General features: G+C 53.5%; 1 protein-coding gene across 1 annotated transcript; it reads right to left on the bottom strand.

The window, feature by feature from the left end:
• Positions 1 to 515: 515 nt before the first annotated feature.
• KCNJ5 (potassium inwardly rectifying channel subfamily J member 5) lies at positions 516 to 22,702 on the bottom strand. The gene is made up of 3 exons (XM_070399233.1): positions 22,467 to 22,702; positions 5,482 to 6,429; positions 516 to 1,792 (listed from the first exon to the last, which is right to left on the bottom strand). Exons 2-3 carry the CDS (start codon positions 6,416 to 6,418, stop codon positions 1,470 to 1,472), a joined length of 1,260 nt encoding a protein of 419 aa, XP_070255334.1. The 5' UTR covers positions 6,419 to 6,429; positions 22,467 to 22,702; the 3' UTR covers positions 516 to 1,469.
• Between the last annotated feature and the right edge of the window lie 1,322 nt (positions 22,703 to 24,024).

The raw sequence follows: 24,024 nt of genomic DNA, 5'->3' as shown, positions 1-24,024 counted from the left end.
GAAGTCTGTCTGCCTCAACACGATGACGTGCTCCATCCATCGACATGACCATCTGCACTGTCGGTCTGTCCATCCACCCGCCTGTCCTCTTTCTGAGCCATCTCTACCGGAGAAGAGAAACCCTCCAAAGCTGTCGGTTTCAAGGCTCTTTTCTCTCTAAAGTTCACCTGCTCCTTCTCCCACTGATGCCCCACACCCCATGTTTGCAAGATGGGAGGAGGCAGCCCTCCTCCTTCCCTGGGTGCCATCCCTGCTCCCACCGCCGCCTTCTTCGACCCCTGCCCCCTGGAGGGCAGGCCCGGGGTTTCTTGGCATCAGCAGCTGAGAGTGGGTCCCTCCGGGGCTTGAAGGTGCAGCTGCCCCTGCAGTCACCTCTCATTTTTGCCTCCTACCCCCTAATTCGCTGGTTAACAAAGATGTGCTGAGCCCTGAAGTCAGACACCTCAGTCAACGATGGGTGCTGATGCTTTTACTTAAAAATGCTGCTTGCTTGCTTTTCTCTCTGCTGTCCTTCCCTCTCCCCTCTCCCCCCTCTCCCCAACCCCTGTTGGACCCCGACGGGCTCATCTGGCTCTCTGAAACCCGGCTTCCTTTCTCCCTGGAGCTGCCACAGGCTCTGAGAGGTGAAAGAAAACCAAAGCGAAGGGCAGAAGTACTTTGAGATTCTTGGGCGTCTGGGTTCTCCCTTTGATGGGAGGGGCAGGCCACAGTGTGATTGGGGGTGGCCTCGAGGAAGCCAAGCCACTGTCCAGGTGCTCAGAGGAGCTCTGTGGCCCAGGCCACCCTCTGAGAGTCACGCTGAGGAGGTGACCGATCCAGCAGGCAGCCTTGGACACGAACAGATCAGCAGAGGAAACACACTCTTCACGGATCACTAGACACCATCAAGGCCCTGTTCTCTGCAGCTCGCAATAGTGGTTACTGGTCTCAGATCCAAAAGGCCGTCCCTGCATGACTTGGACCACCCATTGTCTGCAACCTCCATCTAGGATGGGTGTTTGAGCCTCTAAGAGGGCAGAACCTCTCCTCTCTGAATCCACGACGAGCCTTGGGCTGGTAGGAATGAGGGGATGGGGGTGACTGCCCTTTCTAGGTGTCCACCCTAGCGGGGGGCTGCCGGTGGGTCTGTGATACCCGAGGAGGGAGGTGACTCGGGCCAGCTCACAGAGGTGTGTGAGGGCAGAGGCCACGCTGAAACGTTCATCGTGGGGAATCCTGCCCTTGCCTGGTCCTTAGCCAGCGCCCACAGAGGCTGGGAGAGAAGAGGCAGCTTTGCCTCGGGGGCCCAGGCAGCAGGCCACCTGTCTGGAGAGGCCCTGAGCTGGGAGGGTCTGAGGCTGGAGATACTACTCCTCCCCACAGAGTCCCCCACACATGGCACTCAGCGAGTCCACCCCACCCCAGCCCTGGCGCTGCAGCATCTGAGCTCGTAGAAGCCAGTGAGGGAGGCTGCGGGGAGAGGGCAGCCCTTACACCAAGCCCCTGGTCTCCCGGGACCCATTCAGCCCCTCCAGCTGGTCCTCTCCATCCTGCTCAGCCTCAGCATCCAGCTCTGCTTTCGCACAGCTTCCCGGCAGGGGGGTGCTGGGGAGGCACGGGAAGAGCCGGCCTTCCTGCTTCATTTCCGCCAGCTCCTTGGCACAGCAGCTGGGCGTGTTGGTCTCATAGGTGTCATGGAAGGTGTTGTAGTCCACCTCATAGAAGCCCTTTTCCAAGGTGAGGACTGGCGTGAACCGGTGGCCCCAGAGCACCTCTGTATCCATGTAGGAGCTCCGTGCTTGGCAAGTCATGCCTGCAGAACAGAGGGTACATGTATTAGGACTGGCCACAGCCATGCATGCAGCCAACCATGCAGTTATCATCCATCTATTCATTCATTCACCCATCATTCATCTATCCATCCATCATCCATCCACCCATCCAACCATCTAATTACCCATCCATCTATTCACCCAATCACCCATCATTATCTATCCATCCATCCAACCACCTAACTATCCATCCATCTATTCACCCAATCACCCATCATTATCTATCCATCCATCACCCATCCATCCACCCACCACCACTTGATCATTCATCGAGCATTTGCTGAACATCTACATTGTGCTAAGCTAAATATGCTACTTTGTGCACACCTGAAGGAGCTCAAGGTGTGAGACAGAAAGCAACAAATTAAATGTAAGATTCTGGCAGGGGTTCCTGGAGACTGGAGTGGGTAATTCTGGAATAGCCGGAGCTATGGACATGGTTCCTGAAAACAGCATTGAGGTCTAGAAGACTGAGAAGAAAAGAGGCGGGGAAAGAGCTTGAACAAAGACATATCCAGAGTGATTCAGAGGGAGTGCACTCGGAGAAGCAGACCGGCATTTAGGACACATGGGGATTGTTTTGAGTAGACACATATGGGGAGAAAACTCCTCTCTCTTCCCTTCTCTCTCTCTCTCTCTCTCTCTCTCTCTCACACACACACACACACACACACACACACACAGCTGGCTCCTTGATGGGAGCATGCTCTAATGCCTCTGTTCCCTGTGCACTCGGCCCGGCAAGCCCGTGTTATTTTGGGGTGTCACTTGCTCTCAGGAGAGGGGGAGAGGGAGGGGAACTGTGTTTTATGGGCCAGGAAGCCTCTGTGCTCAGGGCAGGAAGAAGGCCCCACTCTGATACGGAATCTTCTGCCCACGGAAGGGACGAGCCAGCGCTCTCCGCGAACTGGAGGAGAGGCCCGCAGCTTGGCCTTTGGTGGGAGGGGGTCTCAACAAACCGGCGCAGGTCAGAGGCTGCTTCCCAGCAGTCCGTGCTCCATGCTGGGCCACCCCAGTGCACGCTGCCCACTGCGGGCTCCGGCGTCTGGACTGCTCTCTGCCCTGGGGGTGGGGGAGGGGGCTGCCTGGGTCAGGCCTTGCCATTTAGTCGTTGCCCCTCATTGTCCAACCCTCATGGTCAGCAGAGCTGTGGGGCCCACGCTGGGTACCAAGCGGCCTACCAGCTGTCAGGTCAGCTGTCGCAGATTCTGGGCCTCAGGAAAGACAGCGGGCAGGGCCTCCGCAGCGCCTGTGGGTCCAGCCTCTGCGGCTCTGCCTGGTCTTCTGTCCCCATCCTGGGTGGACAGGGGGTGACCCTGCAGCTAGAGATCCCACCTGTGCCCCTTGTGGTCCTCTCCCAATGCATTTGGAAATGGCAGGAGCCTCCCTCCCCAGCCCGCACCCCCGGTGCCAGGCACGATGCTGTAGATGTTTTTTCATTTAATCGTTCAATCCCCCAATGACCTTGTGAGATTGGAATCCTCATTGACTGACAGCTCCCAGAGGCAGGTGATAGCAGAGTTGTGCTGGGCAAACCCGGGCCTGAATCACTGCCCACACCGGGCTCCATACGTGTGGCCATCAAGCCATTAAAGTCGTGATTGGGGCAGATATGGGTGGTCTTTTTCCTTCATCTCCCTGGCCTCCCGGCAGCCCCAAAGACAGCAGCAAGGGGAACCCAGGTCATGGCAGGGGAGAAGGTCCCCAGAAAGGTCGAGTCAACTGCAGGCCACTGACTTTGAAGGAGGCCAGATGACCACAGTCAGCTGTGCAGGCTCCAAACCCGCTCCCTCTGCTTCAGGTGGCAGCGAGGGTGGCCAGGGGGTGGCCAGGGCAATGCCTGCCTTCCCATTTGTCCCCATGGGTCTGATCTGACCCCTCATTCCTGGCCTTGAAGTTGAGCTCCTCCTGCAAAAACTCAGCCTGTGTTCTGACCCTGAGCCCCGCACCAAGGGCAGCACAACCTGTGAGCCCCAGCCCGGCTGGAGGAGGCTTCTGGCACCCTGACTGCCCTCAGTCCCAGGGGCTCCCGCAGCTGCTGCCACATGCTGCCTGGCCCGGCTCGGCCCAGCAGGTGGCCAAGCGGCCTGGCTGCACCGGCCCCTGGGACCCATTAGCATCCCCAGCCACGTTCCACTGGCTCCGCAGGGGGGCTCTGTGGCTGCCCCCCGCCTGGCTCACCCACCCAGCAGCCAGCTTTCTGGAAGGTGCGGACGGCTTGTTTGGCCGCCGGTGTGACAGGGCCCTAGCATTTGGGGCAGCGTGGTGTGGTGGACCAGGCGTTAGATCTGTAAGTGAAGGCCGGAGTGTGACCACCTCGTCTGCTGGAAGCTGCCCCCTGCAGATGGAAGCCAGCCCTGCGGTGTTGTTGCAAAAATGAGAAAAATATTTCTACAAGTGAGTTTTCTACAAGTGCTCCGTCTACTGAGTGAAAAAAGGAGAAAGTAGTAAGAGGAGTGAGGGGAGGTGACTAAGGAGCAGGTGCAGGTTTTGCCAGAAGGCCCCTCATCCAGGGGGGCCGGCCACGGTGGGTGTGGGGCTTGGACTCCTCCAACCAGGACTCCCCAGACCCCCACACAGAGCTCCGTGTGGCTGAGGAATGAGGACACTCGGTGGCTGCCAGCTGCCTATCAGAGTCAACAGCTAAGCAGGGCAGTGCCAGGCTGTCTGTGGAGAGGGCACAGCTTGGGCATACATGGATGTGGAGAGTTCTCTGCACACCCAGTGTTCACTGAGCCGAAAGCTGGGGGCAGGCTGCTGGGAGCAGGGGGAGGAGCTAGAAGAGCCCCCCTCCCACAGGTCTGGGACCTAGGTGTCTCTTCAAAAACAGGACTCTGAGCCAGGCCTGCATAGCTCAGTGGCTCAGTGTTGACCTATGAACCAGGAGGTCACAGTTCTATTCCCGGTCAGGGCACATGTCCGGGTTTCGGGCTGGATCCCCAGTGTGGGGCATGCAGGAGGCGACTGATCCATGATTCTCTCTCATCATTGATGTTTCTATATCTCTCTCTCCCTCTCCTTTCCTCTCTGAAACCAATAAAAATATATTAAAGAGAGAAAAAAAAGATTCTGAGACTTGGGGAATCCCTGAGTCTGGGAAATGCAGCTCACTTTCCTCTCTTCACCAAGCAATTCACAGCATGGAAAGACACCATCAAGTCCCATTGTTAAGAATCAGGTCCCCCTTTTTAACCCTGTGTTCCCCAAAGTCATTTGATCACACCGCTCCTCTCGGGTAGACACCTGGGCCAGGCTGGGAGGAGGCAGGCGGATTAGCCTGTTGGAAACTCGTGACAATGTTGGGGTCCCTGCCTCGGGGTGTGAATCTTGACCCTACAACTTGGTAGCACCTCTCCTGCACAAATAATAACTCACCTGCCCGTGCCTGTGTCCTAACCTGGGACCCACGGAACACTGTCTCCTAGGACTCTGGGAGGGCATTAAATGAGACCTCATGTGTTGGAAGTTCAGAGCCGGGCCTGGACGTTGGGAGGGTTCGATGAACCCCAGCTGTTGCTATTACTTGACCTTGAGCAACAAGGTCACACTTTAGGGAGCGGCTGGCAGACTCTGCCAGCTCAGGATTCTCAGGCAGGAACCTCCACCCTCTGCAATCCCAGTGGCTTAAACTCCTGGGCATGGGACGGCTAAGGAAGACGAAGTGTCTTACCTGTGGCCTCCACCATCCCTTCCAGAATGACCACGATTTCAAACTCCTCTTGACCCAGCTGGGCCCGGGACATCTCCCAGAAAGGGCTCTTCTCATTGATCTCGTGGGAGATGATGAGCGGCGACACAAGGAAGAGGCGGTCGTCCCCGGTGTCGAAGCCCACGTTGATGTCGGTCTGGTTCAGGGGGATGAACTCCCCCTCTTTGGTCTGCCGGGACTTGATGAGCTTGGCCCGGATGGAGGCCTCCACGATGTGGGAGTTCCTGAGGTCCCCCACGCGGAACATGAGGCAGAGCTTCTCATCCCGCATGGAGATGACCGCGTGGTTGGAGAACATGAGCGTCTCGGCTCTCTTCTTGGGCTGGCTGATCTTGACGAACATGCAGCCCACCATGAAGGCGTTGACGATGGAGCCCAGGATGGCCTGCACCATCAGGAGGATGATGCCCTCCGGACACTTCTCCGTGATCACCCGAAAGCCGTACCCGATGGTGGTTTCCGTCTCGATGGAGAACAGGAAGGCCGACACGAAGCCACTGAGGTTTTCGACGCAGGGAATCCACTCTTTGTCCCCGACATGGTCCAGGTCGCCCCGGATGTAGGCGATGAGCCACCACAGGAAGCCGAAGAAGAGCCAGGTGATGGTGTAGACCATGGTGAAGACCAGCAGGTTGAAGCGCCACTTGAGGTCCACCAGCGTGGTGAAGAGGTCGCTCAGGTACCGGTAGGTCTCCTGGACGTTGCCATGGTGCACGTTGCACTTGCCGGTCTTTTCCATGTAGCGCTGGCGTGGCTTCTTGCCCTCGGCCAGTAGGCGGGTGTGGTCCGTGGCGATGGGCACGTAATCGCGAGCCTGTTTGGGGATCTTCCTGGGGTCTCTGGGAGTGACTCCAATCTCCATGTTCTGGTTCATGGCATTCCTGGAATCCCCAGCCATCGCTGGGACACCTGAGTTAAAAATAAAGACATCATCATGAAGTGGACTATTCTGATTCTTAGAGACACAGCACTTCAAGGTCACTCTCGCCTTTGAGCTCACCAAGGCCTCTCTTCTATGTACAGTCGACCAGACTGTGGGATTCTCAAGGGAAGGGGACATGTTTTCTTAATGATTGACTTGTATCCCTGGTGACTAGTACAGGGTCGTTGAGGTATAATAGAGGGTCAATAGGTGTTTGTTGAAGGAATCAGTGAACAGTTCCTAGGTGCAAAGTAGACACGATGTGGTTAAGGGAGTTAAAGAAATCTGGGAGTGATTTAAAAAATTACAATTGCAACAACTTACTAAATTCTTCCTAGAGTTCACATATTATACATGGACTGTCATTTGTATCCACAACAACCCATCGGAGTAGGATCCCGTACTCTCTGTCATAAATACTGTATTGTTTGCTTACCCATCATGTTCATTTCTAATAGTCTCTTTCCCTCCATTAGAATGTAAGCTCGGTGGTTGCCAGAGGCAGGAGGGAGGGGGAGGGAGGGAGTGAAATGGGTGAAGGGTTCACCCGGCTGGTGGCTGGAGTGGCTCAGTGAGTGCCAACCAAAAACTAAGAGGTTGCTGGTTCGATTCCTGGTCAGAGCAGAAGCCTGGTCAGGGCACATGCCTGGGTTGTGGGCTCAATCCCCAGTGGGGGCCTTGCGGGAGGCAGCTAATCAATCTCTTCCTCTCTTTCATTGATGTTTCTATCTCTCTACCCCTCCCTTCCCCGCTCTCTCAAAACCAATGTATATATATATATATATATATATATGTATATGTGTATATGTGTATATGTATATATACATATATATGTATACATGTATACATATGTGTATAAATATATTTAAAGAAATGGGTGAAGGGTTCAAAAGGCACAGACTTAAGTTATAAGGTAGGTCTGGAGGGTGCAGTGTCCAGCATGGTGACTATAGGTAACAACGCTGCATCGTCTACTTGAAAGTTGCTGAGAGAGTAGCTCTTAGATGTTCTCACGTAAGAGAAAATACTGTAACTGTGTGCTGAAGTGCTAAGGACGGTACCTAGACTTCCCGTGGTGATGATTTTGCATTGCATACACATATCAAATCATTATATTGTTCACCTAAAACTAATGCCATTTTCTATGTCAGTTGTATCTCAAAAATAAATTTTTTAAAAGGGTGTAAAACGTTTTTGGAGTGTGAGCTGCGCTTGAAAGAAACACCCAGAAGCTGTGGTACCGGGTCTGATTTCCTGATGTTCTCCTCACACCCGTTTCAGATGCTAGAAGATTATCTCTGATCCTCACAACAAAGCTATCAGACCAGAGCAGGGATTCTCTCTCCAACCTTCCGATGAGAAAGTGAAGTTCAGGCAGAGAGTGGCTGAGTGAGGTTTGGGTCGCAGTTTCCGCTCGCCAGCACCCACCGTACGTGGCCCGCAGAGTGGATGTTCTATGGCTCCTGCGTAGACTGATGAGCTGCTCCCTCCAGAAAGTTCTATGACCTTCTGATCCTGGAAGAAGCCACCTCCAAGACCAGGACTGCTATCATCCAGTCCTTCTTCCTCTTTATAACCAAGTTTTTTTTCCCCCCGGGGTCTCGCCTTCCCCAGAAACTGCATCCCCAATAGAACAACCCGGATGAATGTCTCCTAACCACAGAGCCAGCTGCCTCGGGTGACGCTGGCAGACCCTTTCCTCTGCTGACGGGTGATGGCAGCAGCTTCCAGATATCTCACTGAGGGGCACAGGAAGGGCTGTTTGTGTCGGACATCTGTTGCCCACTCTGCACAGGGCCACCTGCTCCCGCTCCTGGACGCGACAGTCACCAAGGCAAATGAGAGGTCTGCTTGGTGCCGTTTGCAGGATCCCAGCATGAGTTTGCTCTGCCCCCAGGCAGGAGACCTTTACGGAAAACCCGATGGGAGATGTCCAGAAACAGTGAGACCTGCCAGGAATCCCAAGGCCCCGTGCACCCCTGGGGCCTCAGCGGCTGGACCCAGATGAGGCCTGAGGGGAGCGCTGCTGGGGCTCCCCAAACCCTGAAGCTGGGCAGGCAGGCACAGTGCCCCCCAGAGGAGTCCGTGGCCGGGGCACCTGGGAAAGCACGCTCTGTTCTCCTGCCCTCAGCTCTTTGGGGAAAACAGCTTTCAGCTGATTTTCTGCACTGTTTCCTCTACACCGTCATATATTCTCAGAGGAGGAGGAGGCCTTGTGCTGTCCTGGAAGCAGAGAAAGGTTTTCTAGGGCACTCGGCCCAGATGGGAAGCCGCTGGCGTCCAGCAGATGGGAAAGGGGGCTTCCTCCAGTCGGGTCCTGGGGCGCGTTCTCCCAGGGGCTGGGATTGTCTGCGGAAGCGGCTCCTCGCTCAGCCCAGGTGAGATCGGCTCCTCGCTCAGCCCAGGTGAGATCCGAGTCTTGCTCAGCTGCTCTTGAAAGAAACACCCAGAAGCTGTGGTAGTCGGTCCCATTTCCTGATGATGTCAGACTTGCTCTGGGATCCAAAGACACGGTCCCTACCTGCCTTGGCCTCAGTTTACTGCTATAAAACGCAAATACTGCCCTAACCGATTTGGCTCAGTGGATAGAGCATCAACCTGTGGACTGAAAGGTCCCAGGTTCGATTCCGGTCAAGGACATGTAACCTTGGTTGTGGGCACATCCCCAGTAGGAGGTGTGCAGGAGGCAGCTGGTCGATGTTTCTCTCTCATCGATGTTTCTAACTCTCTATCCCTCTCCCTTCCTCTCTGTAAAAAAAATCAATAAAATATTAAAGAAAACAAAGAATGTGAATACTATTTTCTGCCCGTCCAGCCCTGGGGGCCATTATGGGGATCCGGGGAGAGAATGCCTGAATATGAACCTAAATGTAAATATAAATGTAAATGCATATGCATCAATTCTCCTTGAATTGACACGTAATACAATATTCCATTAACCCCATTTTAAAGAGGAAGAAAGAGGCCTAAGCATCGGAGAATGGAAAGCACCCCACCTGCTACCCCGATTTGCAGGGCAAGCTTGGAGCTGAAAGGATTGGAGCCTCTACTACCCAGATTTCTTCAAAGAAAGAGCAAGTGCAATACCCATTTTAGAAACCTTAGCCTCCAGGGCTGTGGCCCATCAAGTCAAAAGACTATTCAAGGGCAGTGAGATTCTTTTTATTGAGATATAACTGGCATATCACGTTGCATTATGAGATGTTCAGGAGCCATTGTATTAATTTATGCATCTGTTCAGCAAGCATTAGCTGAGCCACTACTACAGTCCATCTCCTGTGCTAAGAGCTGGAGATAAAGCACTGACTAAGATAAACCCAGAAGCAGGCCTGTGGAGTTGATATTCTAGCCCTGCCCCTTTGAACCCAGGGGTCTGTGGGCACTGCCTGTGGAGGGAGGAGCAGGGAGAGAGGCTGTGACTGGCCTGGCTGGGTACCACACCCATGCTCTGAGGGACCAGGGAGAGGCACCCATTTGAGCAAATCCTGTTAAACCTCATCAAGCCCCGCTCTGCTCTTCATCTTCAGTCCTTTCCGTGTCCCCGAGCGGGAAGCCGTGTAGAGACATGATTAAAGCTCTGGGGGAAAATGTCCAACAAAGTGGTTTAATGTCTTTGATATAAAAATACAAGGGAATCGAAAGAGGCAACATCAAAGGAAGTTGTGTTTTAAGAGATACATTAACGAATGTCACGTCCATTGCAATGGCCGTCAGTGTGAAGAATGCCAACCTCTCCCTCCCCAGTGAAGGAAACTCTGTCGAGGACGCTCTAGAACAGTGATGGCGAACCTTTTGAGCTCGGCGTGTCAGCATTTTGAAAAACCCTAACTTAACTCTGGTGCCTTGTCACATATAGACATTTTTTGATAGTTGCAACCATAGTAAAACAAAGACATATTTTTGGTATTTATTTTATATATTTAAATGCCATTTAACAAAGAAAAATCAACCAAAAAAATGAGTTCGCGTGTCACCTCTGACACACGTGTCATAGCTTCGCCATCACTGGTCTAGAAAGTCAGGAGTTTGACAGGAGCTGCCCTTGGGTGTCAGCAGGGTTTCCTGAACAGGACACTGGGCTGGGAGGCTTGTCTCAGACTCAGTTTCCCTATCGTGGAGATGGGAAGTGCCCACATCCCCGTTCTCTCCTACACTGGGTCCAAGTCTGCATCCCCTGAGATGTGGGATACGGGGTGAGGTTGGAGGAAGAGTGGATATATTCAGATCTCACACTGAGCTATTTGTATGCGGTTCTATAGGAATCTCCGTGGCTGTACTGGTTGTTAAGACATGAAAATCCTCCAAACAGGTTGGTGAGTAGGCTGCCCCAATGCCCTCAGAGGCCCTCCAGGTGAGCAGGGAGCCTTAAAGGTGTGATCACAAAACCAACTGATGAAGGACATAGAAACAGAGGCGTGGATACATGGAACAGACCAACAGCTATCCAGGGGGGTGGGGGAGGGGCGGCTGGATGAAAGAAGGTGAAGGGATTAGCCAAAGAACATATATGCATAACCCATAGACACAGACAACAATGAGATTTAAAGTGTGAAAACCCCTGGGAAACTGTGGCACAGATTCATTCAGCCGGTCAATCAGTGAAACCCCCATTGGAGAGCTGCTGTCAGTGAATGCTGTGTGGGCGCTGTGCTGGGTGGGTGCTGGGTGCTGGGTGGACGCTGTGCCGGGTGCTGGGGGCGGCAGGAGTGGGGCAGCGCTGCACCAGCCTCCCCTCACTTTCCATCACAGCATCTTGTTAAATGCAGACTCTGATTCAGTAGTTCGGGGGTTCCCAGTGTGGACGGAAAACCTAAACCTCAGGGCGCCTGCACGGTGGCCTCACCAACTCAGAGAACACACAGGAAGGTCAGAATGTAAAAATTCCTAAGCAAAAGCGTGTCCGGGCAGGCAGTCACGTCCTTGGCCTATAGCTTCCTGGACAAGGATCATTCTTTGCCTGAAGGGAGCCTTTCTGTTGTCCTGGGCAGCTAAGGGATCAGACCTCTGAATCTCAGAGAAATCCCCTTTTCCAGACCTCCCAGGGCACAACCACTGGCACCTGAGCAGAGACCACAGAGCCCTCACTGTTCTCTCGTTCCCCGAATGCCATCTCTACCTGCGGTCAATGTTAACCATTAACTGCCCCTCACCCCGGGTGTAAAAGAAGGATGGGCTCTCCATTTGCCTTTTTATCTGATCCCAGCTGATTCCCTGCTTTGCTTTCTCCCGCCCCTTCATCTACCACCATGGATACCATGTAACCCCCTACATCCCCTCCTTTTATTCTAACGTATAAAATAAGCTGTAAAACTGTCATTCTCTGGAGCATTTTTTCAATCCACTGAGATTTTGCTTCCTGGCAATTGTCATCAATCTGGCTCAAATGAACTCGTAAAAACTCTACAGGTTTGGACATTTCTTAGGTCAACTCCTGAACTTGCAGTTTTTCAAGGAACTTCTGGTGATGTGGATGCCGCTGGTCCTCAGTCCAGGCTTGTCCTAATCAGCTGGCAGCTGGGCCCTCACTGAGGCCTGTGACCCAGGCCAGAGAACCTGACCCCAGGCCATCAGGCAGCCTGGGCCAAGGACTATGGCTCTATTTTCTGCCTTCGAGGAGCTCATGTTATGGCTGGTAACACACAGGCAACAATCAGTGCAACACAGAGTGACAGAGACCCAGGAGCAGCTCTAAGCTCTGCATGCCCAGGGTGGGCCGGAGGAGCCTGTGTGGGCAGGGTGAGCAGGAGGAGCCTGGGATCCTGGTGGGGAGGAGCCTGGAAGCCTGGTGTAGGAGGCTGAGAGGAGCCTTCCTGCCCTGAGAACCTGGGAGCAGACAGCATCACCCCAGAGGCTCATTTACGGGGCACCCAGTGTGTCTTCCCCGCTGGGTGTTGTCCATGCACTGTCTCCTTTAACACTTACATGGAGGAAGTCCAGACTGGTGGCCTCCTTTACAGACCACAAAGGCAGTGACTTAGTGACTTGCCTAAGGCCACTCCCTTATTAAGCGGCAGGACCTGACTCCACAGCCTCCCATGGTAGCACCGCTGCCTCTGAGGTGGCTCCTCGTCCACCCTTGGGGTTTGACCGGCTTGTCAATGGTTCCGAGCCTCTGGGCTCAGGCCCTGACACACGTGGCCAGGAGGCAGCCGGGTGACACGTGCTGATCTGAGCCAGGAAACCAGTCTATGATTCACTGCTCTGTGCCTCGTGGCCAGGCTGCGCAGCAGGGCTGGGGTCACCACCTTCTCCCTGCTGGGGCCACCCCCTTGCTCCTGCTGGGACCACCCCTTCCTCTTGCTGGGGCTGAATCCTCCCTCACCTCCTGCTTTCAGCCAGAGCTAACAGCCACCTCTTAGTGCTTACAACTGCTCCTGGATTTTTCTAACTCCAGCAATATTTGCGCTCCCAGGTCCCTAATTGCTCCAAGGAGACAGGGTGTCCAGGTGTCCCGCGAACATCTATTGTCCTGGAATAATCAGAGAGTCCCATTAACTCCCAGGAGTGTCTCTGTTTGACAATATGGCCCCTTACAAGGAAGAGACCACTAACTGACAGCCACCAATTTCATTCCTAACAACTCATGGCTGGATTTGACTCCATCTAAGGCAGTGGTTCTCAACCTTCTGGCCCTTTAAATACAGTTCCTCATGTTGTGACCCAACCATAAAATTATTTTCGTTGCTACTTCATAACTGTAATGTTGCTACTGTTATGACTCATCATGTAAATATCTGATATGCAGGATGGTCTTAGGCGACCCCTGTGAAAGGATCGTTCGACCGCCAAAGGGGTCGCGACCCACAGGTTGAGAACCGCTAATCTAAGGTGTGTTTGCCTCCATAGAGAGTGGGGTGAACATCGTCACTCGTGAATGTTTTAGCTGAGTGGGGTGTGCAGTGTAGTCACCAGACCCACGAGGTTGGTACCGAGCTCTGCCGCCTACAGAGGCCGAGGAGGGAGGCCAGTGACCCGAGCCGCTTCTTCTTGCAATATAGACAGCGCAGGTGTTTGCTGATTGAATGAGACACTTTTCCTACTTTTATTCAAATGTGAGGTCTTGATAGAGAAAAAGATTTTAAAAGGTATAATTCTCTTTATTTTAGGAAAAGCAATTATATGAACACATGGTAAATGCACCCAAAACTTGCTCTGGGTTTGGGGCACACAGTAGGGAGTGGTGGGGACTGAGGTGAGCTGAACACACATGAAGTCTAGATACGGAAGCTCTAGCCATGCAAGGATGTGGAGCTGGTGCTGCAAGATCTCCCGCTTTCTTTTTCCAGAAAAGCTAGAAATGACTTTTAAACATGAAATTCCTTTTTGAAAAAAAAAATGTTGACAACGAACTCATCAGTTTTTGAAACAGCGAGCTAGCCCAAGAAAATATATCCGTGAGTCAGATTCAGTCTGTCAGCTGCCAATTTACACTCTGGGAGGGGCCTTTCCTCACAGGCACACGCCGGGCTGTACTTTGAGTCTGGCCAAGCGTGGTGTTAAGAGTCGTGGCGACGTCGATACATTCTCCCCCAGCTTTCCTGTTTGCACTAATGAGTCTGCCACAAACAGCCCGTCAGAGTTCTCAGTACAAAGGAAGCCAGGAGGCCAATCGGGGACTCACACACCATAGCAGAGAGGGGGCCATGGGCTGCTCTCTAATCCCCACCATCCTGGTTCCCAGGTCCTAACCAGCCTGTCTCTGCGTCCACAGCCTTGTCCCCTCTCCCTTCGTCCCTCCATCGTGCAGGTGGCTGCCATGACCCCAGAACATTGGCTGCCTGGCTGCCTTATTGTCTCCAGCTGCACCCCGTGCAGACTCGCTGCTGAGGGCAGTCTGGGGTAACCAATCGGGCCTCCAGGCCACTGCTGGTGGAGGTGGTATCAGTGCCAAGAGATTGCTGGCTATAAATACCTCAGAGAAGGTGGAGGGGGCCCCTCTCTACAGGAGGGGGGGGGGGGGCCAGACCACCTCCAGGGCCATTTCTGGTTCAGATGTAATGGATGCAGAGTGCCAGCGACGAGGGCATCCTGGGGAGACAGGGCTGTGGGGCTGTGTGAGGGGTGGAGGGAGACCACGTGGGCTGGTTTTATGCCCAGGATGCTCCTGGCCGTCAGGGGGCTCACGAGAGCTCGGGAATGTACTCTCCTGTCAGCTCTGCTCCAAGCCGAGCGCCCGGGAAAGGGGGTTCAGTGGAGGTCTGCCCTGGCCCTGGTGACTTGGGCAGCCCCTCCCTGGATGGCAGGAGGGTCTCCTGGCTGTGTGAGGGGGGTGGGCTAGGAGCAGGGCGAGGGGCTTTCGGTGGGACCTGGAGCAGGGACAACGTGGATGAACAGACTGTCAGATGGGACACTTCTCCAGGATGTCCCTGCTCACCATGTCCTCATGCTGAGCTGCTGAGGCCTCTGCAAGGGGCTGCTGGGTAAGGCAGGTGACAAAGTCCCGGGGACCAGGGCTCTGATGCTGAGAATGACCTTCTCTGGACCCTCACAGGTCTCCCCTCCTCTGGCCTCCGTCCTGGGGCCGCCTCTGTCCCTCCAAGGGCAGCCCTTGAACCTGGTCCTCAGTGAAGTCAGGGTGAGGATGGGGGTGCAGGACTTAGGTCACAAGCTCATAGGGATCATGTGTCCCATCTGCGTCACTTTGCCTATGCCACTTGCACTCTGTTTGCTTTTGGTTTGAATATGTTCTGAGCATGTCCTGCGGCGGGCTGTGCTCACGGGTTTTCTTTGCACAGTGTCGCCGGAAGTGACGTTTCTGTGTGTGTGGCTCCGCCCTGGCTGTCTTACCTGTGCTAATTCACGTATTCATCTCAGCTTCCCTGTGCAGTGAGCACATGTGCGCACTGTACAGACAAGGAGACCGAGACTCGGAGGAGGCAGGGACTGGCCCAGGTCACATGGCTTGTGAACATGGGCCTGGCTGCTGCAGCGTCCAGGTTCCCCCACCCTCCCACTAGATGCCCATTGAAGTCCATGAAACAGCCAGACCATGGTCCTGAAATGTAACCCTGACTCTCCTGGCCCTGAACCCCGCCCGCCCCCCACGACCAGGTCCCTACCCGGTCTCCATCCATTATAAGAAATGGAATGTCCACAGGAATCATAAAGTCAATGAAATAGCTGCCTTTTGATCAGGAAGAGCCTACCCTACCACATACCAGTATAATGCACTTGGCCCCTTACCTGAATTGTTACAGGGTAAGAGCAGGTATGAGGCATGAAATAATCCCAGTGTTACTATCACATGGACTCATCATGGTCGTTTGCATCTCTGTGGGTCCTCTCAGAACTCACGGGTTGGCTCATGAAAATCCTATACGATTAGTCCCATCTTTCAGTTGGATAGTGTGGCTGGTCCAGGGCACACAGGTGCTGGCCAGCTCCCAAGATGATGACATTCTGGACACACACACACTGAATGTGCGCAGTCTTACGTAAGGCAGACACTGAGAGATTTAACAAGAGGTCCAGCAGGGGGTCCTGGCTTTCAACTGGACAGTCGAGGGGGCCAGTCTGTGCCACCAAGGGCCCAAGAAGGTGAGCCTGGGGCCTTCAGAGCCTCAGGCAGCCCAGAGAAGGGGAAGATAATTGGGAGCTCATTAAATTGCATCCCCGGAGGATTCTCCACCACATTCTAAGGAAGCAATAACCGTGTGCATTGTCTTTGGTGTCTGAAGAGAAACGTGTGCGCTGTTAGAAGTGCTGTGGGCTAAGCCCCTGCTTGCTTTGTCATTAAAGAAACAACAGTACTGAGAGTTCACTGGAAAGATAAAAAGGGAAAAGAGAGGAGGATTAAATGGTGTTTCGAGGCAGGGCTTTTAAAGGAAGACAGAAACCCTGTCTGAAATGGGAGCAGATGGATCCAGCCTTTGCTTCAGGAACTCAAATCTTTGGAGAAAAGAAGATGGAGATAAAATGATCGTTTTGATGCCGTTTAAAAGATGCATTGGAGTATATCTAAATGAGTCCCAATATATTCAGCAATTTCTAAAAGGCAAAAATTAGGCCTAATGCAAGGTATGGAGTGTGGAAGTGAAAGGCTTAATCACATGTGAGTACCTTTCAAGCTAATTTCATGTGTAGTTAATTATTGAGCCAATGCACCTATGGAAGAGCAGTTATGAGGTGTGAAAAAATACCAGTATTACTATTACATGGAATCATAGCTATATTCATGTGTAGCTAATTACTGAGCCAATGCACTTCTGGCTAAGGCTCTCGACTGTGTGGCGCACATTTGCTTTAGGTGGAATATTTCATTTCCCTCCCTGACAGGCTGCCGTGGGCCACTCTTGGGCATTACACCTACTCAACTTAACACTTAGCCATGGCTTACTGGCCATGAGGCAGACTCACTCTCCCAAGCCCTTGTAGAAGATGTGTAAAAAATGATGAATAAAAGAGCATGGAGCCCTAGCCGGTTTGGCTCAGTGGATAGAACGTCGGCCTGCGGACTCAAGGGTCCCAAGTTCAATTCCAGCCAAGGGCATGTACCTTGGTTGCGGGCACATCCCCAGTGGGGAGTGTGCAGGAGGTGGCTGATCGATGTTTCTCTCTCATCGATGTTTCTAACTCTCTATCCCTCTCCCTTCCTCTCTGTAAAAAAATCAATAAAATATATATATTTTTAAAAAGAGCATGGAAATCTAATTTATTTTCCATTTTCCCCCCAGGTTTGTACCTGTTTATCCAGTACTTTTCCTTTTAAGCCTGTTATGTCTTTGGAAGTGAGCTGCACAGTGATGCTACATTCTCTTCATTGTAACCCTGTGCTGTGAGTATGTATTCTGCGTTAAATAATAAAGGAGATGAACAATTAAATCAAAATGAAAAACCACTTGTTTCCTCTCTACAGCCCAAGGGACACATTTCCTGGGCTGGTGCCAATTTATCAATGACAATTAGGGAATTAGAGATGGGAGTAGTGCAGAGAAGACAGGATGGAGAAAGCAAGAGGGTGTGAACATGAATATGCTTATACGCAAGTAAAAAAGATGGGAGGTGGTAGAAGGTCAGTGAGCCAGTGAGAAAGGACCAGAGACGTGAGGCATCATGGGTAAGATTCTAGTTGTGATAGCTGAAATTTCTGGGGGTCACCATATACCAGATTGCATTTTCAATGCTTTTCATGCATTAAGTCATTTCATCATTTCAGAAAAGGTATGAGATAGGTTCTGTTTTTCTCATTTCATAGATGAAGAAACTGAGGCACAAGACATGGTGAGTAAACTGCTCGTGTTGTTTATCTGGATTTGAACCCAGGGTGACCCGCCATGCGGTCAAACTCCGAGTTTGAGAAAAACAAGGAAAAGAGAATGTCCCCCAATGACTCAATGCACAGTGAATGAGACAAATATCCTGGGAGAATGAATGAAACCGGAAACGCCAGTGAGATAAGAGAAGAACAGAGTGAAGAGAATTAGAATAAAGGGTTGAGAATGAAAGAAGGTTAAGAAAACAATGAAAAGACAGTGAAGAGAAGTGAAAGTGAATGTGGGCATCAGAATGAGAGTTGGGAAGAAGAAAAGAACGAATAGGTAAGAGAATCAGTCAAAGGGAAATAAGTCATTGAACACTTCGAGCCAGCCACTTCTCATTTGCTGTCTTATTGGACCTTTTCCATGCCAGTTCAAGGTAGTAGTAGTATTATACCCATTTTACAGAAAGTAAAATGAAGGTCTGAGAAAATGAGTGAAATGCAAATGGCACACAGTTCGTCATGGCGGATCAAAAAGAACTGCTGTAAACCATACGTGCTGATGAAAGAAATCAAAGAGTATCTGACTAAATGGAGAAACAAACTGTGTTTCTAGATGCGAAGACACAAGCCAGTAAAGATGTTAATTCTCCCAAAATTGATATATAGATTTAATGGAATTCCAATAAAAAATTTACATGAGCTATTTTTTGTAGCTATAGATAAGATTGTTCTGAAATCTATATGAAAGTCAAAGGCACTAGAATAGGTAAAACAATTTTGAAAAAGAATAAATGGATGAAAGCAGTCTACTCGATTTTAAAGCATTCTATAGCTACAGTGATAAAGACTCTATGGTATTGGCTAAGGGACAGATATATAGATCAATGAAACAGAACAGAGAACCCAGAAATAGACCTTCACAGATATGCTCAATTGATTTTTGACAAAAGTGCAAAGGGAATTCAGTGGAAGAAAGACAGTCTTTTCAACACATGGTACCAGAGGATGGACAAAGAAAGTGAACCCTGACCCTTTATGCCTCAGACTTTATATAAAAGTTAACTCAGAGTGGATCGTGGACTTAAATGTAAAGAATACAACGATGAAACTTCTAGGGGAAAATATGGGAGAAACTCTATGAGATCAACAGCAGGCAAAGAGTTCTTAGGCTGAAAACCTGACCCGTAAAAGAAAAAACTGATAAATTTGGGCCTCATCAAAATGAAAAACATTTGCTCTGTAAAAGGCCCTGTTAGGAAGATGATAAAACAAGATGCAGAGGAGTGGCCCAGACAAGCGGGTCACAGCGGATGAGTGTGAGAGACTGGGCGCTTGTCATGATCGCTCCTGTCCCTCCCCCTCCATGTCCCTTGTCACCCCCCCCCCCCCCCCAGCCTCTGGCCACCAGATGGGTTGACCCTTGGTGACTAGGAGGTGCTGTTGCCACCTGCCACGGCCTTTGCCCCTGGCCCACTCGGGTCTGGAATGATAATGGAACCCACGTTGGCACACGGTTGGGTTCCCCAGGGTCATGTGCTGAGGGTCTGGTTCTGACATTTAACTTAACACGGCTGTTGGCAAGGGCCGCTGCCAGCTGGGCTCCAGGGACGAGAATAGCTCCCTTATCAGAATGTCAAGGTGGGAGGAACAAGATAAGCTGTGCTGGGCGGGCAGGGCCCCCACGCCGTCCCTTGTCCCTGGGCAGCAGGGTCTGGGAAGGGGAAGCTGTCCCCTCTGGTCTTCTAGAGAAAGCCACTGCACGGGTGTCTTAGAAAAATGCATCCAGGTATTTTCTTCCCAAATGTCTCCCTCTAATTCTTTGCATCTGCACTCAAGTTCTTATCTCGTCTTTAGGAAAAACAGAAAAATTCCTTCATGGCTGACTGTCTCAATAGACATCTGACGACGGGCCCTCTTAGAAGCACTGCTGGCTCCCAAAGGCCTGCCTGTCGCTCTGACCTGTGGAAGGGGCACCTGCCCGCTACGGAATGGATGCCTGGGCTCCTCCCTCCTCTCTATCGTCCGCCCCCCGCCCCCCCCGCCCCCCCCCCCCCGCCTAAATATTCCACCAGTATTGCTCAGAAAATGCAAGCTTTTTTTTTTTTTTTAAATCCTCACCCCAGGATATTTTTCCATGGAGTTTTAGAGCGAGTGGAAGGGAGAGTGGAAGGGAAGAGACAGAGAGAGAGAAACATCTATGTGTTGTCTCCCGCACGCGCCCCAACCAGGGCCAGGGATCAAGCCTGCAACTGAGGTACATGTCCTTGGCCAGGAATCGAACCAGGGACCTTTCAGTCCATGGGCCAATACTCCAACCACTGAGCCAAACCGGCTAGGGCAGAAGATGCACGCTTTTGATAACATTCTCCTAAGTGGAAGACATAACCCAGCTCGAAGATCACATTCCAAGGTTTTCAAAACGGAATGATTCCTGGCACATTTTAGGTGATCAAATCAATGGCTGACAAACTGATTTCAAACCAAAATATAGACGTAGACGTGGCTTTGAAATACGTGCATGCTCAGTGCACCCTGGTGACGTTGCCCACAGGTGTGAGGCAGGTCACTTTAAGAGTAAATGAAACATGGAGAATGGACTCTCGGTTCTCTTGTCTGCTGAAGGGTTAGCGGCATCCCAGCTGACCAGAGCCCCTTCTGACAGAAGCCCAGGCGGGGCTGGCAGAGGCCCTGGAGGACGCCTGCTGCATACTCTGCGGGGCAGTGAGGCTGAGGGGGTGTGTGGCAGGGTCCACAAGGCCTCTGCTGGACCACAGCGGACAGAGCTCTGCGCCTCTGGGGATGTGCCCACAGGCTCAGGGGCACCCATGCTGGGGATGCCACTGGGACCCCACTTCAGCGCCAGAGAAGGCGGCGCCTCCCCTCCCCTAGCTGGATGGCGCCAGGCTTTCTCTGCTTAGACGTGTTACTTAATTATGAGACACACTGTGAGGATACAGCACTGAACAGCTGCTTTTGGGGAGGACAAGATCCCCTGTGGCTACGGGAGCCCCTCTCTGTCCAGGAGGTGGTGAATCTAGACCAGGGCTGGGGAGGGGCGGGCACTGTGCGGGGTGGGGTGGGCAGGACAGCTCTCTCTGGGATCGCTCCCTTCCGAAGGCGGCCCTGCTGCTTCTAATAATTCAGGCCGCTGTAATGCGTTACTATCAATCTCATATGAATGAGCAGCGGCTGACAAGTCATAAACACTTGGTAATGCCCCACACCCCTGATTCCTCCCAAGGTAAAAGAATGCCCGTCCTTTTCCAGCCTTAGCTTATCCGTCTCTACCCTGGGAACTTAGTTTCAGAGTTTGGGTCCAGGATGCTGGGGGTTGGGCTGGGGTGAGGTAGAGGGAGGAGCAGCGGGAAGAGCAGTGGCTGGGAAAAGAAGACAGAATCCCATGGCAAACACACACACCTAAGGTCACACAGCGAGCGTCTGATAGGTGACAGTTCCTTGCTATTATTGCCGAGAAGTACACGCCCTTGTGCCCACGGCAGGCCTGGCCTTCCGCCTCTAAGCAGCGATGCCATCCCAGGTCAGAGCAGGAGTTTGGGGTCCCCGTGCAGCTGCCCCCCGCTCTATGTGTCAGCGCCGGACCATACTCTAACCGCCTCTCTAACCCTTACGCCAGGGCCCGTGCTGGACCGTGGATCCGCTCTGGGTTTGAAGCCGGAGGACAGGGTGTGGAGTGCTCAGAACTCTCCAGGCTTCCATGTCATCCATCAAGCCCGTGCAATAACTGACCTCTACCCCAGGACGGGGCCCAGATGAAATCACGTGCGTGTGTCCAGCCCGGGACACGGTGCCATAAATATGAGCTTCTTCCCCCGCCCCCTCCCACGTGGGAAGCGCTTTGTGAGCCAGAGAGCCGTGGGGCGCAGAGCTTCCTGGTGAAAACAGGTCTGTTTCAGAGTGAGACCCAGGTGGGAGTCTCTCTGGAAGTTGCAAATATCCCAAAGTTACTCGGCCTCCCGTGAGCCGTGGGGAGTCCTCCCCCGGAGACCGAGGGTGATCATTTCTGTTCCATTCAAAGGATCAAAAGAGAGCAGCGTACTTGGCACAGCCCGACCCAAATCAAACACGGATGTGCCCACGGGTGTTGCCGGACTGGCCTTCCCTGACCTGACGCCGGGGGTGAGCCCTGGACCTTTGAGGCTCAGATACGGTCTGCGGAGCCCGCGCTACATAGGCCCCGGAAGAGAGGCCTGTCTGAAGGGAGGCACCGCCCAGGGGACCCCTGGGTTTGGGAAAATGGGAATAAGGGCCATGCCCTGCCCTGTTCCCTCTCGCTGTTCCCTCTCCCTGCACTTGGACCCTTACCCCTGGCCTTGGGGCACTATTGGAAAGATGTTTAAAGAGAGACGGGGAGGCACGCAGGAAGTGACCGGGCACAACAGGGCACACACAGCAAGGCCACGCAGTTTGGCCAGACTTGAAAGCAAGATGAAGCTGAGGATCTAAGGCTAAGGGAGCTCACCCCAACCCCAGCCCACTGCACCCTCTGCACCTCCCCTCCTGGGAGGTGATGCCCACCTGCCCCCTGCCCTGGCCTCTAACACCCCTGAGGGGGACCTGGTGGGGGCAGGAACCCCTGCTTGAGTTCGAGGACAGAGATGGACAGAGCGGTGGACAGCCTTACAGTCCTCTGAGGGCCAACTCCCAGCCAGACTTCAAGGCTGAACTTTGGACCCACCCTAAACCCTCCCTCGTTCCCATCAGCTCCCCCCACAGGCTGGTTCCCGGTCAAAGCTAGTGGCTTGGGGCACCGGCTCCCCACGCGCTGCTGGGGGAGGAATGGAGGAGCAAAGGAAGAGAACTTACTTGTTGCGGTGGCTGCTTCCAAGTGGCACTGATGCTAACTTCTGGGGTGTCCCCTAGAGGCGGGGCAGGGGCGGGCGGGGCCCCGGAGGGGGCTCTGCAGCCCCAGCCATCACCACAGCCTGGGTGGCTGCCTGAGCCTCTCCCTGCCGGGTCCTGCTGGCAGAGGCTTGCAAGCCATCCTGTCCCTTCCCCGCCAGCCCCTCCGTCACTCCCTCCTCCAGCAGGGACTGGAGGCTCCTCTCTCTCTCTCTCTCTCTCTCTCTCTCTCTCTCTCTCCTCTCTCCCTCCTCCCTTTCTCCCTCCCTCCCCTCCACTCTCTCTCCCCTGTTCTCCTCCCCTTCTGCCTCCTGTATGAACGGACTTCTGAGTAATAACCGATTTAAAGGGCCACACGCACCGCAGCAGGGTGGAGGTGGAGGATGGGGACCAGCTTCCCACGTGACCAGGGGATACCGTCAGTTCTGAATGACTCGGAACCGGCCAGGTGGAGGGAGAACCCGAGGGGCGGGCAGGCGGGTCTTCGCTTCCTCCCCCGGCTCGCGCCCCGACCCGCTGCACGCACGGGGGTACTGGGTGTGCCCCTGCTCCTGCAGAAGCCCAGGGCGGAGGTTCCCCGCGCCCTTGTGTGCATGAGTGTGAGCCCGTGTGCATGTGTGTGCGCCCGCGTGTGCATGTGTGCGCGCGAGTGTGTGCATGAGTGTAAGCGCTCGCGGTTGCCGGTGTGAGCGCGGTGGAGCCGACCGAGGGAGGGAAGGACTAGGAGGGCAGGGATGGTGGATCGGAGCCTGGGAGGGGCTGCTCAGTGCTCCGCGGGGCTTGGAGAGAAAGACTGGAACGTGTAGTTGCGTTTCTTTAGCTGGAACCGAGCAGCAGGGAGAATTGCCTCGGGAAGTCGGGGGGAGCCACAGCCTGGACGCTCTCGCTCTTGCGGGTGGAGGGAGGGTCTGGGGCGCCCAGACCGCTGGCTGGAGGGGGAGCCGGCCCAGAGACAGGAAACAGGTCTGCTGGTGCCTGCGGGGGCTCTCTGCTCTCCCCCACACACCCCACACTCCCCCTCACCCACCCTCGCCCTGGCCGCTCTCTCCAGTGACAGGTGGCCTGAGGCTGGGCTGGAATAGCGGGAAGTGCTCCCTCCGCTCACAGCTCCGCACGGCGCAGAGGGAGAGTCCTAGCTGAATGCTCAGCGGGCTGGGCAGGGCCACTCCCTCCCTCAGGATTGCTGCCCCGTCCAGGAAAGAGGAAGACACCCATTTTTTCATGAATTCGAACTGCTTGGCGGCTGCAGACGCCACAGCCCTGCAAAGGGACAGGCTTCTCTGAGGACTGGTGCACTCGGTGGCCCTTCCTAGCTGATGGTGTTCCCTAGGGCCCTGCGCTGTCTGTTGTCAACTTTCTGGATTCAACGCCCCTGAGTGTGTCTCCCCTGGATGGGGAGGTGGGGGAGGGGGGGCAGGCACAGCTGATGCAGCCTGTGAGACCAGTGTCCCCCAGATCAAAGGCTCCACCAGGCAGGGGCTATGCCTGTTTCTTCCTCTGCTGTGTCCCTGCGCCAGGTACA

This window comes from Myotis yumanensis, unplaced genomic scaffold, assembly GCF_028538775.1.
Source record: "Myotis yumanensis isolate MYYU_CA2020_CCGP unplaced genomic scaffold, mMyoYum1.0.hap1 SCAF_19, whole genome shotgun sequence".
Lineage (NCBI taxonomy): Eukaryota > Metazoa > Chordata > Mammalia > Chiroptera > Vespertilionidae > Myotis > Myotis yumanensis.
Note: the sequence above shows the minus strand (reverse complement) of the source record. Positions and strands in the feature narration are given on the sequence as shown.

What these genes read in the sequence shown, in the direction of transcription:
- KCNJ5 (XM_070399233.1), bottom strand. Translation starts at nt 6,418, where the DNA reads ATGGCTGGGGATTCCAGGAATGCCATGAACCAGAACATGGAGATTGGA. An exon ending in AGGGATGGTGGAGGCCACAG is followed by an intron (nt 1,793 to 5,481) that starts GTAAGACACTTC and finishes TCTGTTCTGCAG; the next exon opens with GCATGACTTGCCAAGCACGG.